This window comes from Pan troglodytes, chromosome 11 (genome assembly GCF_028858775.2).
Source record: "Pan troglodytes isolate AG18354 chromosome 11, NHGRI_mPanTro3-v2.0_pri, whole genome shotgun sequence".
Classification (NCBI taxonomy): domain Eukaryota; kingdom Metazoa; phylum Chordata; class Mammalia; order Primates; family Hominidae; genus Pan; species Pan troglodytes.
Genome location: NC_072409.2, coordinates 99,350,764 through 99,364,300, shown reverse-complemented (window position 1 = coordinate 99,364,300; position 13,537 = coordinate 99,350,764). Strand labels below are relative to the sequence as shown.

General features: G+C 39.2%; 1 protein-coding gene across 19 annotated transcripts in view; it reads right to left on the bottom strand.

Annotated features, from left to right (window-relative positions):
* BNC2 (basonuclin zinc finger protein 2) overlaps positions 1-13,537 on the bottom strand; it is a 455,057-nt gene that overhangs the window by 125,134 nt on the left and 316,386 nt on the right. For all 19 annotated transcript variants that reach the window (XM_520498.7, XM_024345576.2, XM_054658724.1 and 16 more), the window contains one exon: positions 11,544-11,779. In XM_520498.7, the coding sequence (XP_520498.2) occupies positions 11,544-11,779 (236 nt within the window). The remainder of the gene's footprint in view (positions 1-11,543; positions 11,780-13,537) is intronic.

The window sequence follows — 13,537 nt, the reverse complement described above, 5'->3', positions numbered from 1 at the left end:
ACAGGGCCATCCTCTTCTGCAGCAGGCATAGTAAAGGCTGGAGAGAAAAGAAATAAACTTCCTTCAGGTGCCCTAGGTCTGGCAGGATCCAAATGTCTTGTACTGCTCTCAGTTAATCTCCATCGATGTGTGGCTGAATGAATAACACACTGACCTTTTCACCTAAGAGACCACAATTTGAATCCAACGGAAAGTCACCAGAGAATCAATGGACAGAGGCACTCATATTTTAAAGCAATAAAGCACTGCAAGAAGGGAAAGGGGGAAAAAGTTTTTTACCATGGTTTTGGCCACAGATTCAACCCGGTTTCCCTGGCTCAGCTATTATGAATTGGAACCCTGATTCAGAATTGAAAACCTCCCAGAACTGCCTCTATGGATCTCAAAATCTGGCACAAGCCCATGGCTACTGCAAGACAGACATTCCCTCACATGTCAATACGTGGAAAAGCAGAAAAGCAATCCCTGCTGGTGATGGAATGATGGCTGACTCAATGGAATATACTCAGCAGGAACTCTAATTCTGGCAGAGATGACAGCACAGAGACAAGTAGCTCTTAATTACTCTTTCCAGGGGAATTTAAGTGTATTTTGTTGTTGTTAATTCAAAATTTCTCGATGTGTGTGCACGCTTAAAAAGAGGCAAATGAATGCAGCAATTTAAGGTGCTTCCCTGGTTACCTAATTTTCTTATCAACACATCATAAAATAAACAGACTTCATATTAACAGACTCTCTAGAGACAAAACCTATGGGATACTCTATTGTCAGTTTCTCTGAGGAAGCCTGACCTACCATGACCATAAACCAATATTGGCACTGATCTGTGTTCCAAACATTCTCCTATTTATCCTACTAAGGAATATGAAAAAAAATGCCTATTGTGCACAGAGCCTTCCTTCGAAATTGCATCTCAGAGAAGATGCAATATACGCCAGTCTTCAAATAACCACATTTACTCAACTGCTGTTTTTAAAATCAAGAAAGAAAAAAAAATCCACAGCAGGAAAAGCACATTAAAATAAAAATAGAAAATACAGTAACCACATTACTCACACTAACTAGAAAGCTGCCTCTGACACTATTATTATGGCTTTAAGAGAGAAAATTACATGAGAACAAGGAAATCAGGTTAACACATTTCCTTACAGAGAGAACCTTTGGTTCTCAAAGTCTTTGAAAAATGCTTTTCTGGGGGCTAATGTAAGAAATACACAGAAAAATGACGATGAGTTCGAGCAGAAAATACATCCCAGCCAATGTTTCACTCTCTTATTTGGGGGGCCTCATGTATTATGATCTACTATAGCCATGCAAGTCCCCTATCTCAAGTCTACCTTGACTGAAAAAAAGAGAGAAAGAAAAGAGAGAGAAGAAGATGGGGGAGGGGACAGGGAGAGAGGAAAATTAGACATAACAGACCACTCAGTTGCCACCAACAAATGAAAAAACTTCCTAGATACCAACAGGACCACAATGGTAGGTTTCTAAAACAATTGTTCATGACATCACTAGCTAGTTAGCCACATCTTTAAAATCTAAGGCTATCGGCAACAAATGCCAAGTTTGTAAACAATCAGAATCACTAGCGACTTCCCTAAGAAAGAAGTGTATGCAAACATCAGACAAATCAAGAAGAGCTTCAGATCATCAGGCCTAGACGTGGCCTAACCATGCATGGTCACTCATTCTCCTAGCAAAGTATTGGCCCACATTTTGTTTTACAGTTCCGTCAGCATTACATATAGGTATCATGAAGAAATCAAATAAATGTATCTTTATTTGCATTTGTCCCATCTGTATGAATTTAGCAAAAGCTTCCAGAAACCCACACAGATCCTTATCTCATTTTCTACTTTTCACAGCCCTTCAAGATTTCATATATCAGCACTTGAAGTAAGTCACTCAAAAGAAACAGATAGTAGACTAAGACTCAGCCTTGAGAGTTTTCTCATGACTCTCCATTATAGTCACAGAGGATTTCATTCCTGTACAAGTACCCCTCATCTTCCACTGGGCTCTTCTGTCAAATTGGGGGAAATACTAGAAAAGGACACAGTAGCTCAAATAAAACGTATGGGCAACTGGAAGACTCATAAAGCTCCCGTTGCTCTAGAAACTTAAGGGTTGGGGTGGGGGGACTAGGAGATCATTCTACTTAAGGAATTAAATTTACTAAGCTCCACTATGAATTTAACATATTACTTCTCTTCATCCTGAAAGCTCCTTTAAGAAGGCACCATCAAGAAAATACGGCTCATAGAAATTTTGTGCTTTTTGTATGGCTAGAGAGTTAATTGGTGCTAGAATTAAGGTTTAAACCCAAAGCTCAGAGCTTTCCACTTTAAATTCAACAAGAAGGATGTATGAGTGCTGCTCAGGAGATCATATGATTTAATCAGTGCCATCACAGACAATGTCCATTTCAAGTAAATCTGAACTGATTCTTATCAAATGGAGACTGGCCAGTGAGCTGTGGACTCATTTCTGCTCCTCCTGGGGGAATGCAAAAGCCTCTTCATGTCCCACAGGCGCAAATCCTATTCCGGCAGTCACTGCATTGCATCCTGGAATCTGGTAAGCCATATATTTTTATTTTGCAAGAGTAAAGGGAGGAATATTTTCATTTTAACTCTGAGCACAAAACATCAAGCTTTGTCCTTGGATCTAAGGTGTTTATTTTCATTGCCGTTCAAATAGTTAGAGCTTTGGCATGGGATTCAAAATCCCTGTATTCCACTTCCAGCTTTGCCTCTGCCTGAGGCCTCCCCATCACGGTAACTTTAAAACCAAGGATAATAGTCTCCGAAACTATCTCTCTAATAGGGAGGTTAGGAGGCTTGCCAGGACAGTGTTTGTAGAGTGGTCCAAGCACTTTAGAAAACAGACACTATAAATACAACACACTGCTCTGAATCATCTATTTTTTGTATATCCCTGCCAAAGACAGGGGGATCCTGACCAATCATACATGTGATCCTTCTTTCCTGAAAAAGAATCACATATTGGTGACATAATGCAGCGACACCTTCCTTATGTCACGGTGTTGATAATCCAATCTTTACTTGGTATCAAATAATCCCCCCTTTATGTCAATTTTCTGGGTGATCTGTATATTTTTGTAGTTTATATAATACAACTTTCCATCATTTGTTTATAGCTCACCCATTAGAGTGCTGGTTTTCTGAGAGATCTCCTCTTATATCTCAATATATACCAATAAATCAATTTTTTTGCTATTTGAAGGATTACCTAAATTAATTTATATCTAGATTCATTGATCTTTCTGCTCCAGAAATTTCCTAAAAACCTGTGAGGTCAGATAATACCTATTTCAAAGGCTGTTTTAAATGTTTTATTTTATGCGATAAGGTGCAATCCTAGATACTCTAATCATTTAAACAAATATATCACATAATCATTCATTCTGTGCCAGAGCTTGGAAAGTATTGGAAGAGTTGATATTGGAAGAGTTGATAAAATAGGGAAATATAAAGGTGATAAAAATGATAGTGTCATATATAGAATAAACCATTACTTGGCCGGGTGCAGTGGCTCATGCCTGTAATCCCAGCATTTTGGGAGGCCGAGGTGAGTGGTTCACTTGAGGTCAGGAGTTTGAGACCAGCCTGGCCAACGCTGGTAAAACCCCATCTCCACTAAAAATACACAAATTAGCTAGGTGTGCTGGCAGACACCTGTAATCCCAGCTATTTAGGAGGCTGAGGCAGGAGAATCACCCGAATCCAGGAGGTGGGGGTTGCAGTGAGCCGAGATCATGTCACTGCACTCCAGCCTGGGAGACAGAGTGAGACTCCACCTCAAAAAAAAAAAAAAAAAAAAAAGAATAAACCATTACTTTAAAAAATGCACACATGAAAATACACATCTTCACAATGTAGTAATGTTAATATTAATAAGAGTACTATGGGCTGGTTATTGCACTACATACTTTTAAAATATTCTTTGATTTAACCTTTATAGATGAAGAAACTAATGTTCAAGTATGTTCTCTCTGCTGGCTACCAAAAAGTGAAACCAAGATTCACAACCAAGTCTGTCCAACTCTAAAGTACAAAGTCTTTGTTACTGCATACTCCTGCCTCTTATTTATATCCAAGTACATTCATATGTACATACATATATACGTGTGTATGCGTATGTATTATTTATTGATAATTAAATAGTAGCTGCTCTTTTCCTCTACTGGTTAGAAAGGGATTCTTCTCTAAGAGGCACAGTGAAATCCAGGATTTAAGGCTACTTTATAGAAACAAAGTTCTAAAATCATCAGGTTGGCAGTAGTCTGTAATAGTCTGTATCATCATCTTTTTCACTATCATATTAATAGTTAGCATTGCCTGGATACTTAGCAAGTGGCACTACTAAATGCTTTCTGTGAATCATTCTACTTTATCTTCACATCAAAGCCATGAGTACTATTATTATCCCTGTTTTACAGGTGAGTGAACTGAGGTGAATAAAGACACGGGCCTAATTTTTTCACACGTCTAGTAAGACCTGAAGCCAGGATGCAAGCCCATGAATCTGCCTTCACTGCATGACTCTGCTGCATTAAGCTTTTCTGGTCCAACTCTATAAAAAGAAGGCATAATTATAGCTATTCCACCACACATGAGTGGAGCACAGACCTGTACTCATTTTCCCTGAAAGTACCTGCCAAGGCCATACATCCTGGCTCCTCCTCTCAGTCACATGGCCTCATTTACAAATAAGTTCTGGTCAGTGATGGGAGAATAAGCACCCTACTACACTTCTGAGCCACATCCATGAAAATATCCCACAGAGAACCTTCATCTTCTCTCAGGGTTGCCACCTGGATGAGGAATCTACAATCCCAGAAAATGGCAGAGCCATAAAACAGCAATAGCCCTAAATTACCTCTTGTCAAATCACTTATGGAAGGAAAGCATTCACCACTAGACTAGGCTTGCAGAGAAAAGAGAAACTTCTGCTGTGTTATGCCACTAGTAGTATTTCAGGATGTACTTACTAAAACAACTGCAATTTATCTTATTGATACTAACGCCTAAAATGCATTCCCTATTTTTTTAAGCATTTGGCATTGGTAGAGAAACATGTTTAGGAACTGATATTTCTCTGTTATAATTACTCAGAGTTAACTTTACACATAGATATAAGTGAAAAAATGCCAATTTATTGAGAAGGAGTTCACAACATACATTTCATCTATATTATTTCATCTTTTTAGCCACTCAAAGGTAGAGACATGAAGGTTATCTTAATTTTAGAGAGGTATGGGGAGTTATCTTAATTGTAAAGATTAAGAAACTATGACTAAGAATGGCAACGTTTTCCAGATTTAACCCAATCTTGTCTCAATATCCAGAGCCCTTTTGCCATCCAACTTGAAATGCTTTTATAAACCCAGGAAAGACTACTTCATCTCTCTTCCAATCCCTGCACATGGTATAGCTGAAATCTTACTAACTAGGTAGAAAACCTTTGTTTTTATGCTCAACTACAAAAGGTATGTATCCCTGGAAAGGCCAAGTCGAAGACCGGAATTTACAATAAAGCATTAAGGATAAATACCAGATCTGGTTTTAGTCACAGAAATGAGAGCGAATAGAAGTAAAGATAACAAAATGGAGTATCAGGAAATAGGCAAGAAAAGGAACACGAAAGAGGAATCCATTTCACCCAATTTTACCTAAGGTCAGACATTTGGTGTGCCACTGAATATAAGAGATCTTAAGTTAGTCTGTCAGTTCCAGACTCAGGCCTCTTCTCTTCCCCCAAATCATGCCACTCTGCATCTACAGACTCTCACATATTACATTCTGGAAAGACAGGCTGGTAGCCTTAAAAACAAAAAACAAACATCCGAATATTACCCATAGAGTCAAAGACCTGAATTCAAATCAAACTTCAAAACATCCTCCTTCCAATATTTAATACACCCTTTTATGTATAAGCCTGGGTGCTGCTGCTGGGAAGCGAGTTACAGCGATGAATAAGAGACATGTGTTATCTTCAGGAAGCTTACAGTGTATCAACTGTGCCAATTAACACTTCTGTGATCAGGGGAAAGTCACTTATTTGAGCCTCAACTATACCAAATGTTAATTCATTGGCAACATCTATAAGAGGATGGTGTAAGAGGAGGAAAAGAGGTAACTTACATGAACTTGCTCTGCAAAGAGCTGTTTAAATACAAGTGTTTGCTTAATATTGATGTTTTCTACCACATGGATACCATAAAACACTTACTCTACACAGATCACTAGCTAGAAGGCATGGGAGCCTTTACTTTTCTTCTTATTGCCCTCAACAGCCCAGCTGCTGCTATAGCAGTCAGTCCTTAGGAAGCCTGGAGAAAAAACTAAGGGCCTTTTGACAAACTGAAGTTACTGGTTATTCCATGAGTTCCATGGTGAAACATCAAGCTATACCAAGCTAAACAGGTTTCCTTAGCCATTCACTTAACAAATACTTATTCAGTGCTCTGCATTTGTGTTGTTCCCTAGTGAGGAGGCCAGAAAAATAAACATTTTAACAGTTGACTTAATTGACTGATTTTAAATTGTGATAGGAGTTTGAAGGAAACAGAGTCCTAAGATATAGCTACACTAGAAAAGACCTACATTGGCTAAGATGGTCCTCTGTAAGAAAGTGAGACTTTGGCTGATGCCTAGAAGAGCAGAAATTACCCACGCAGAGACACAAGTAAGGTATTCCAGGCAGAAGAAACCTTACATGCAAATAGCTCATGTGGGAGAAGAGCTGAGTGTGTTCAGAACTAAGTACTTCAAATGAGCTTGAAGGGAAGAGGTTATGAAGTGGGAAGGGTTGGAGAAAGCTACTTCCCTACTCTTACAGGCTCGTACCCTAGACCTCCTCAGAGCCTGTGTTATACTAATGAGTATCATGAAGGTTAAGAGAAAGATCCAGTATGTAGTTACTCCCAAATCTAAAGCTGGACCTCTAAAAGACGGATGGCCCCATTCGTCTTTGAGAAATGCTCTTCTAATGTACCAATTGTGCTGGTAAGACACAGGAGAGTTGAGAGGGGCATCAATACCACTCTTCTTATAAGGCTGTTGACATCTCAGCTAAATATTCAGAGTGTCTCAACTGCTTCTCTGAATTCTGGCAGGACCCACCTGCAAATGAGAAGATTTCCACAGACAGGCTGGTGGACGAGCCCAGGCAAGTCAGTTATACGTTCAAACTGAAAGAGACTATGAAAACTTGATTTTTAAATGACTAAATTCAACAATGATAATCACCTGTATTCTTATTTCCTAGGTCAAGGACAGAGGGGAAAATGGGGAAAGGACGAAAGAGGGGGCCACTGCTTCCATTCATGGTCAATAAATGTATCACGAGATACCGACCTGAACTAAGAATTCTTCTTCTTCTTCGTTTTTTTTTTTTTTTCTTTCGAGATGGAGTCTCGCTGCAATGCCCAGGCTGGAGTGCAATGGTACAATCTTGGCTCACTGCAACCTCTGCTTCCCGGGTTCAAGGAATTCTCCCAACTCAGCTTCCCAAGTAGCTGGGTTAACAGGCACATGCCACCATACCCGGCTAATTTTTGTATTTTAGTAAAGACAGGGTTTCACCATATTGGCCAGGCTGGTCTCAAACTCCTGACCTCAAGTGATCTGCCCACCTTGGCCTCCGAAAGTGCTGGGATTACAGGCGTGAGCCACCACGCCTGGCCAGAATTATTCTTTAGTAGTAAAAAAACATCATATTCTCCCTTGTATTTAGATTTTAGCATCTAATTGCATATTCCCATTTTTGTGGTTTTCTGGAAAATGCTTAAAAGCTAACTTTCTGTACTTTCTGAATAAATACTTTAATAAGTACACAGGAGAATATTGGGTTCTTAATATATTACCTGACTTCTTAAGTAGTTGTAATCCAAGTTATGTTATGCATTTTATACCCAACTGGCTAGCTTGTGAATTATACAGACACTCACATAGGTGAAAATTAATTTTATAAAAAAAGTACAGGATCCTTGACCGATGTGCCAGCCTTTTAAATGTATCTGTAGCATCACTATCATCTCCCTTTTTCTAATAATAACCTCTTCATAAACCACATACTTTTGAAAGTTCTGCTCCCCTCTTCCCCCTATATCCAAAAATTCAAAATCAGATCAGACAACTGTCATTCTTCCACATTTAAAGGTATCTCAGAAGGCAGGAGTAGCTGTGTACACATAAAGGATGCAGGCTTTGTCCCACAGAGAGTTAAATTAATACCCTGGCTTGACTAGTTCAACTTACCGTACATCTTCATTCGCCCAGGAACACAATCTATAGCCAACTGCTAACCAAGTCAATATGTGGTAAGACTAACAGCCACCCTAACCTGCCTTGATAATTATTCTCCTTTAACTGACATAATATTCAATATACTGTTGTTGAGAGCAATAATGCTAAAATTGATGCCTTGAGGGCTACAAGACAATTGAGTTTTAGCCAGATAAAATGACTTGTACACTAACAGAGCATTATGGGGTTCCACAGCCTTCGGACACACATTTTATAGCCTACTTTTACAAAAATGCCATATACAATTATATTCAAAGTAATTTGTGCACACCTTATCGTTACCACATACAATCTTTAAAATATTGGCCAATTATCAAATAACATTACTTTAGAAGAAAGGGTTTACTTTTACAGTCTCTCTCTTTTTTCTTAACAAAACAAGCATTTTCTCACTACATAAGTGGTAACAGTTTTGGTGTTCTGGGACCATTTGCTTTTTTTTCCAAACCGAGAACTGTTTTAACAAAGAACAAGTAGATTATAAATGCTGAATGACAAAAACCATCATTTAAATAAAATCTATATTACATCAATTCTACCAATAAAACAAGACAGAAACTAAACCTAGAACTCCTCTAATGTAAAAATCATCTATAGTTTTCTCAAAATGTCAATTTTAGACTGAATGGAGAAACATTATATTAAATTTGAGACTGTCAAAATCTATATTAAAATAATAAAAATTAATTATAATTTAAGTATTACAATAAATGAAAATGCTCTCTATATGCAGTATTTCACCCTAAAATAAGAGATTTATAAATTTTAGTTCCTGGTTTTACTGAATTCTCCTCTCAAACTTAATTTCTCTTGCAATTTTGTATCTTTAAATCAAGCTTGTCCAACCCACAGCCCACCGGCTGCATTTGGCCCATGAAGGCTCTGAATGTGGCCCAACACAAATTTGTAAACTTTCTTAAAACATTATGAGACTTTTTTTTTAAGCTCATCAGCTATTGTTAGTGTTAGTATATTTTATGTGTGGCCCAAAACAATTCTTCTTCCAATGTGGCCCAGGAAGCCAAAAGATTTGACACCCCTGCTAAATACTGGGCCCTCCCATACAAAGAAATACAGAGTACATTTACATTTTTTATACCTGCATTAGAGATATGTTCACAAGTTGGGGAAAAACTAACATCTAAATAATTATTTCAAGTAACATAAAAAACAGGCACTGGCCAAGGCAGAACAATAGGACCATAACACAGAAACATTATCAGGCTTTATGTTTACTCCTATCAAAGTGCTACCTGAGCTTTGTTAAAATGGCAAACCAACATAGCCCTGCACATACCTATTTGTTTGGACAGAAAGATACAATGTATATGCTTGTGTCTCTGCATAGGTATACCGGTGTAAGTATCTTAGGCAACAAATACACATGAAACTGAAATACAATATTAATGACAGAAGTATAAGCAGCATAGTGGAGGTAATAAAGATGGTACCAGATTGGGGCAAAACACTTGTTGGTTTGGAATAAAGAAAGGACTGTTAGCCAAGCTAACAGTTCCATACAAACAACTGTAAGAGGTTTTTCTCTTTGTGTAGGGTAAAATCCATTCAAAACAGACATTAATAATCACGCTGTAGAAATGACTGTAGAAAAGATGTAGCACTGTATGCATCTTGGGGCCAGTATAAGCAGGGATTGTGAAACCAGTTCCTTATTTATTTTTCCTGGCCCCTTCCTCCTAGATCTTGTTCCCCCTCATGCCCCCTGACCGTCCAAGACTTATCTTCCTACTTTAACCCACTGAAATGTCCCCATCCTGAGGCAAATGAGATAATGCTTGTAAACATTCTCTATAAACTGAAAACGTAATATATAATTGCTACGATTATCACCATCATCTCATATTTTGAGGGCCAAATTTTCTGTGTCTTCCCAGTTGAGATTCTCACTAAATTAAGATGCCATTCTATTCTGAGAGCAGACAGGTTATTCCAACTCCCTTCCCTTTCCCTACTTCTACTTTCTATCCTTCCACTGCTCTCCTGTCCCAGCTAACAGCTGGAGGTACCACACAGGAAAATGACAAGAATCTGTGTGTACTGATGCCAGGTTAAAACGAGAGGTAGACTGAGGCTCCCCACTCCTCACATGCCAAGCTGGCAGCTAATGCCCTTCATGTAACACACAGTAGCTCAGGGAATAAATAGTGGAGATATGTCTAGCACTATATAAGGCTGGCACAGCCAAAACCAATTGTTTTTGAAGGGGTCATGTCTCCTGGTATTACCCTCATGGGAAATTTGAAAAATTGCTTCAGATTCTACCTTCTCAAATTGAGATCTCCTTCGGCGAGAGGGGTATTTCTTCATCATCCAGTGTAGCCTCTTTGGATCCTGGGATCTCCCAAAATGCTGTTCTCAACATTGACCCCTCAAGGGTTACAGGAAGACAGATAGCCATAAACACATTTCAGAGGCAAAGTATACAGTGCAAATGACACATGACACATTGCAAAAATGAGATGAAGAAAGAGAAGGATGGGAGGGAGATGGGGGTGCATGAAGGCTGTGGGCCTCCCAGAAAACTCTTAAAGCCCTTACCAGGTCAGAAGTGCCATTGACACAAAGGAGACACTCAAGGCTGGAAGAACAGGTTCTGCAAAGACGAAATCTAAAATCATGTCCGTGTGTTTCAGAATGTAGAAATCTGAAGGCTATCATGTGAGGGTTTACTGGTTATATAAGTTTATATGGATTATAGTTCTACCTTTGAGTTGGCTGAAAAAACAATAAATAGTAAAATGTGTACCTTTAGGTACAAAGACAACCAAGAAAAACACCGTACCTGCAAACTGAGTATGAGAAAAAGCCCTAATAAACCCAAGTGAAGGGTAATCTCAGATTTTCACACACCCATTAACCGCCTCAAAGAGCCCTCCTTTTTAATAGGGTTATAATAAGACTTGTTGAAGAAGCCAGAAAGCCCATGTTGTAGAGAAAGAGTTGAATTCAAAAAGGTGCAAACAAAGGTAACGCAAGTCAAGAGGCCAAGTTTTCCTTCTAATACAGCCTGAGGCCCGATGGTGGCCTGCTTTGTCTCTCTCCTTTCCCCTTCCCTGACAAGCCTGCTGAAACGACCACTTTAACCAGAGGAGGGTGTGCAGCCCTTCCTGCAAGGTTTGCCAAGGACTCTCACCCTTCCCCACCCACAGTCGGCCCCGGACACGGGCGGCGTTCAAGTCCTCTCCCTACCTGAAGGATGTATCCTCGGACATAGTCCCGCAGAGTCCAGCCAAGGCCGTGCAGTATGTGCAGTACCTCCTCTTGCTTCAGGACGCTGAAGAGACGGTCCAGCAGGATCTTTAGCCGCACAGGCACTGCTTGTGTCCCATAGAGCATCAGGCTGCTGATGTCAAACACGACGTTGGACTGCACAATCTCCACTTGGGTGGGGTGGTACAGGTGCTGCGTGCTGAGCTTATCCAAGGCTGTGGTGGTCCCACCAAAGTTCCAGAGATGGGGGTGTTGGGAATAAGATAAAGAGAGAAAACAGGAGTTAGAAATACTGCTGGAAGTTACCAGGGCTCCATTTCTACACATGAATGTTCGCCATAGGTGTTTAAGCAAGATCTTGCAAAGAAAATAGTTCTCTGACACCTCCTTTCTGTTTTACCCCTTTTCTTTCCTATTTTTTTAATTGGATGTGTTTATAAATTGCAGGCAACAACAAATAGAAAACACATTCAACTTTAAGATAAAGAGTCACTGAGGATGTTTTCAAATGACCGTGGCTGGTGCTAAAAACCTCATTGATTTGTTAACTGAACTGTGTTTCAACCCAAGTGATGATGGTGTCCCCTACCCCCCACCAAAAACAAAACAAAACAATTCCTAACTCATGCCATACGGGCAGGCTCAGTGAATATCACTTTTCTGAATAAGATTCACCCCTTATAATACCTGAATGGTTAAAGAGGAGGAAGAGAGTGTTCTTTAGACGACAGGGGTGAAAGACCTAATTTGGAGGGAATAAGGAAAGCTGACATCTGTGTGGAGGGCTAGTAATTTAAGTCAAGTCATATTAGCTATAGGGGGTTATCCAAAAACTTAGTTCTCCCAATTTCTCTCATTAGTCACCTGTTAGATAGCTTTTGTGTTTATTGGCATGTTTTCTGAAAGTTATTCGGGATAAAAAATAAAATTAAAGTCATAATTTTAAAAAGAAAGAAATAACAAGTCACTTTGTTAATAGCTCTAAGGGTATAGATGAAAATGGAAAGAAATGACAAACCAACATTTGGGAATTTCTGGTGTATTTCAGCTAACTGTATTATCTCAGTATAAAAAGCTGAGGACGACCATTCTCAGAGTAAACACTTTTAATAAAATGAAAACTTCAACAATTGGGTGTTTTTCTCCTCAAATTTAAGAAACGCCATCTCTTCTCTAGAACTAAAGGCCAAAATAAGGTCATAAATTCCAGTCCCCATCCATATCTGAGTTACTGCACACCCTATTGCTGATAATATAATTACATTTTGCCTCAGTTTCTCAAGCAATAACACTGTCTTATCTGTAGGGCTTAAAGAGATGCTGCAGAGATTAGTGAGATAACGAGTGAGAGGCACTCTAAACTCCTTAAGAGAACACAAAAGGCATTCAAAACTGTCAGAATTATATGCATATGCCCATTTAGGAATTAAACAAGATGAACACATAAGCCGGAAGGATGGTCATCTAACCTCATGAGTCAGGCAAATGGGTATCAGCCAACATCTAGGCTCAAGTCATAACTACACCTAAGTTATGAACCTAAGGTTTCTGCAAATTCTAAACTACTGTGTGGCCTTTCTCAGCTGCTTTTCCTAACACCTTATCCCTAATGGTATGGGCTACACTACATGTGCATTCTCAGCAACTCCTATTTTACTACACCAATATTACTGCATAATAATGGAGGAATTTAAAAGTGCATGCACACAGATTTTTTAGTATTTCATATGTATTTTTTCAGGGCTCCTCCTCCACTCTCATTTCCTCCTGACTTGTGGTCACTAGAGAGTTCATGTACTCTTGATAAATTGCTTTCTTACATCCACAGTGTAAAGGCCCTTATCATTTACCCGCTGGCTTCATTCAACACATTTACTCCCAGGAATACTTTGTCAAAGAGTTCGGGTTTTCTCATACTTCATTTCTTGCAGCTGATTTGTCTGATCTTCCCTATTCTAGTGGTTAAGTCAACT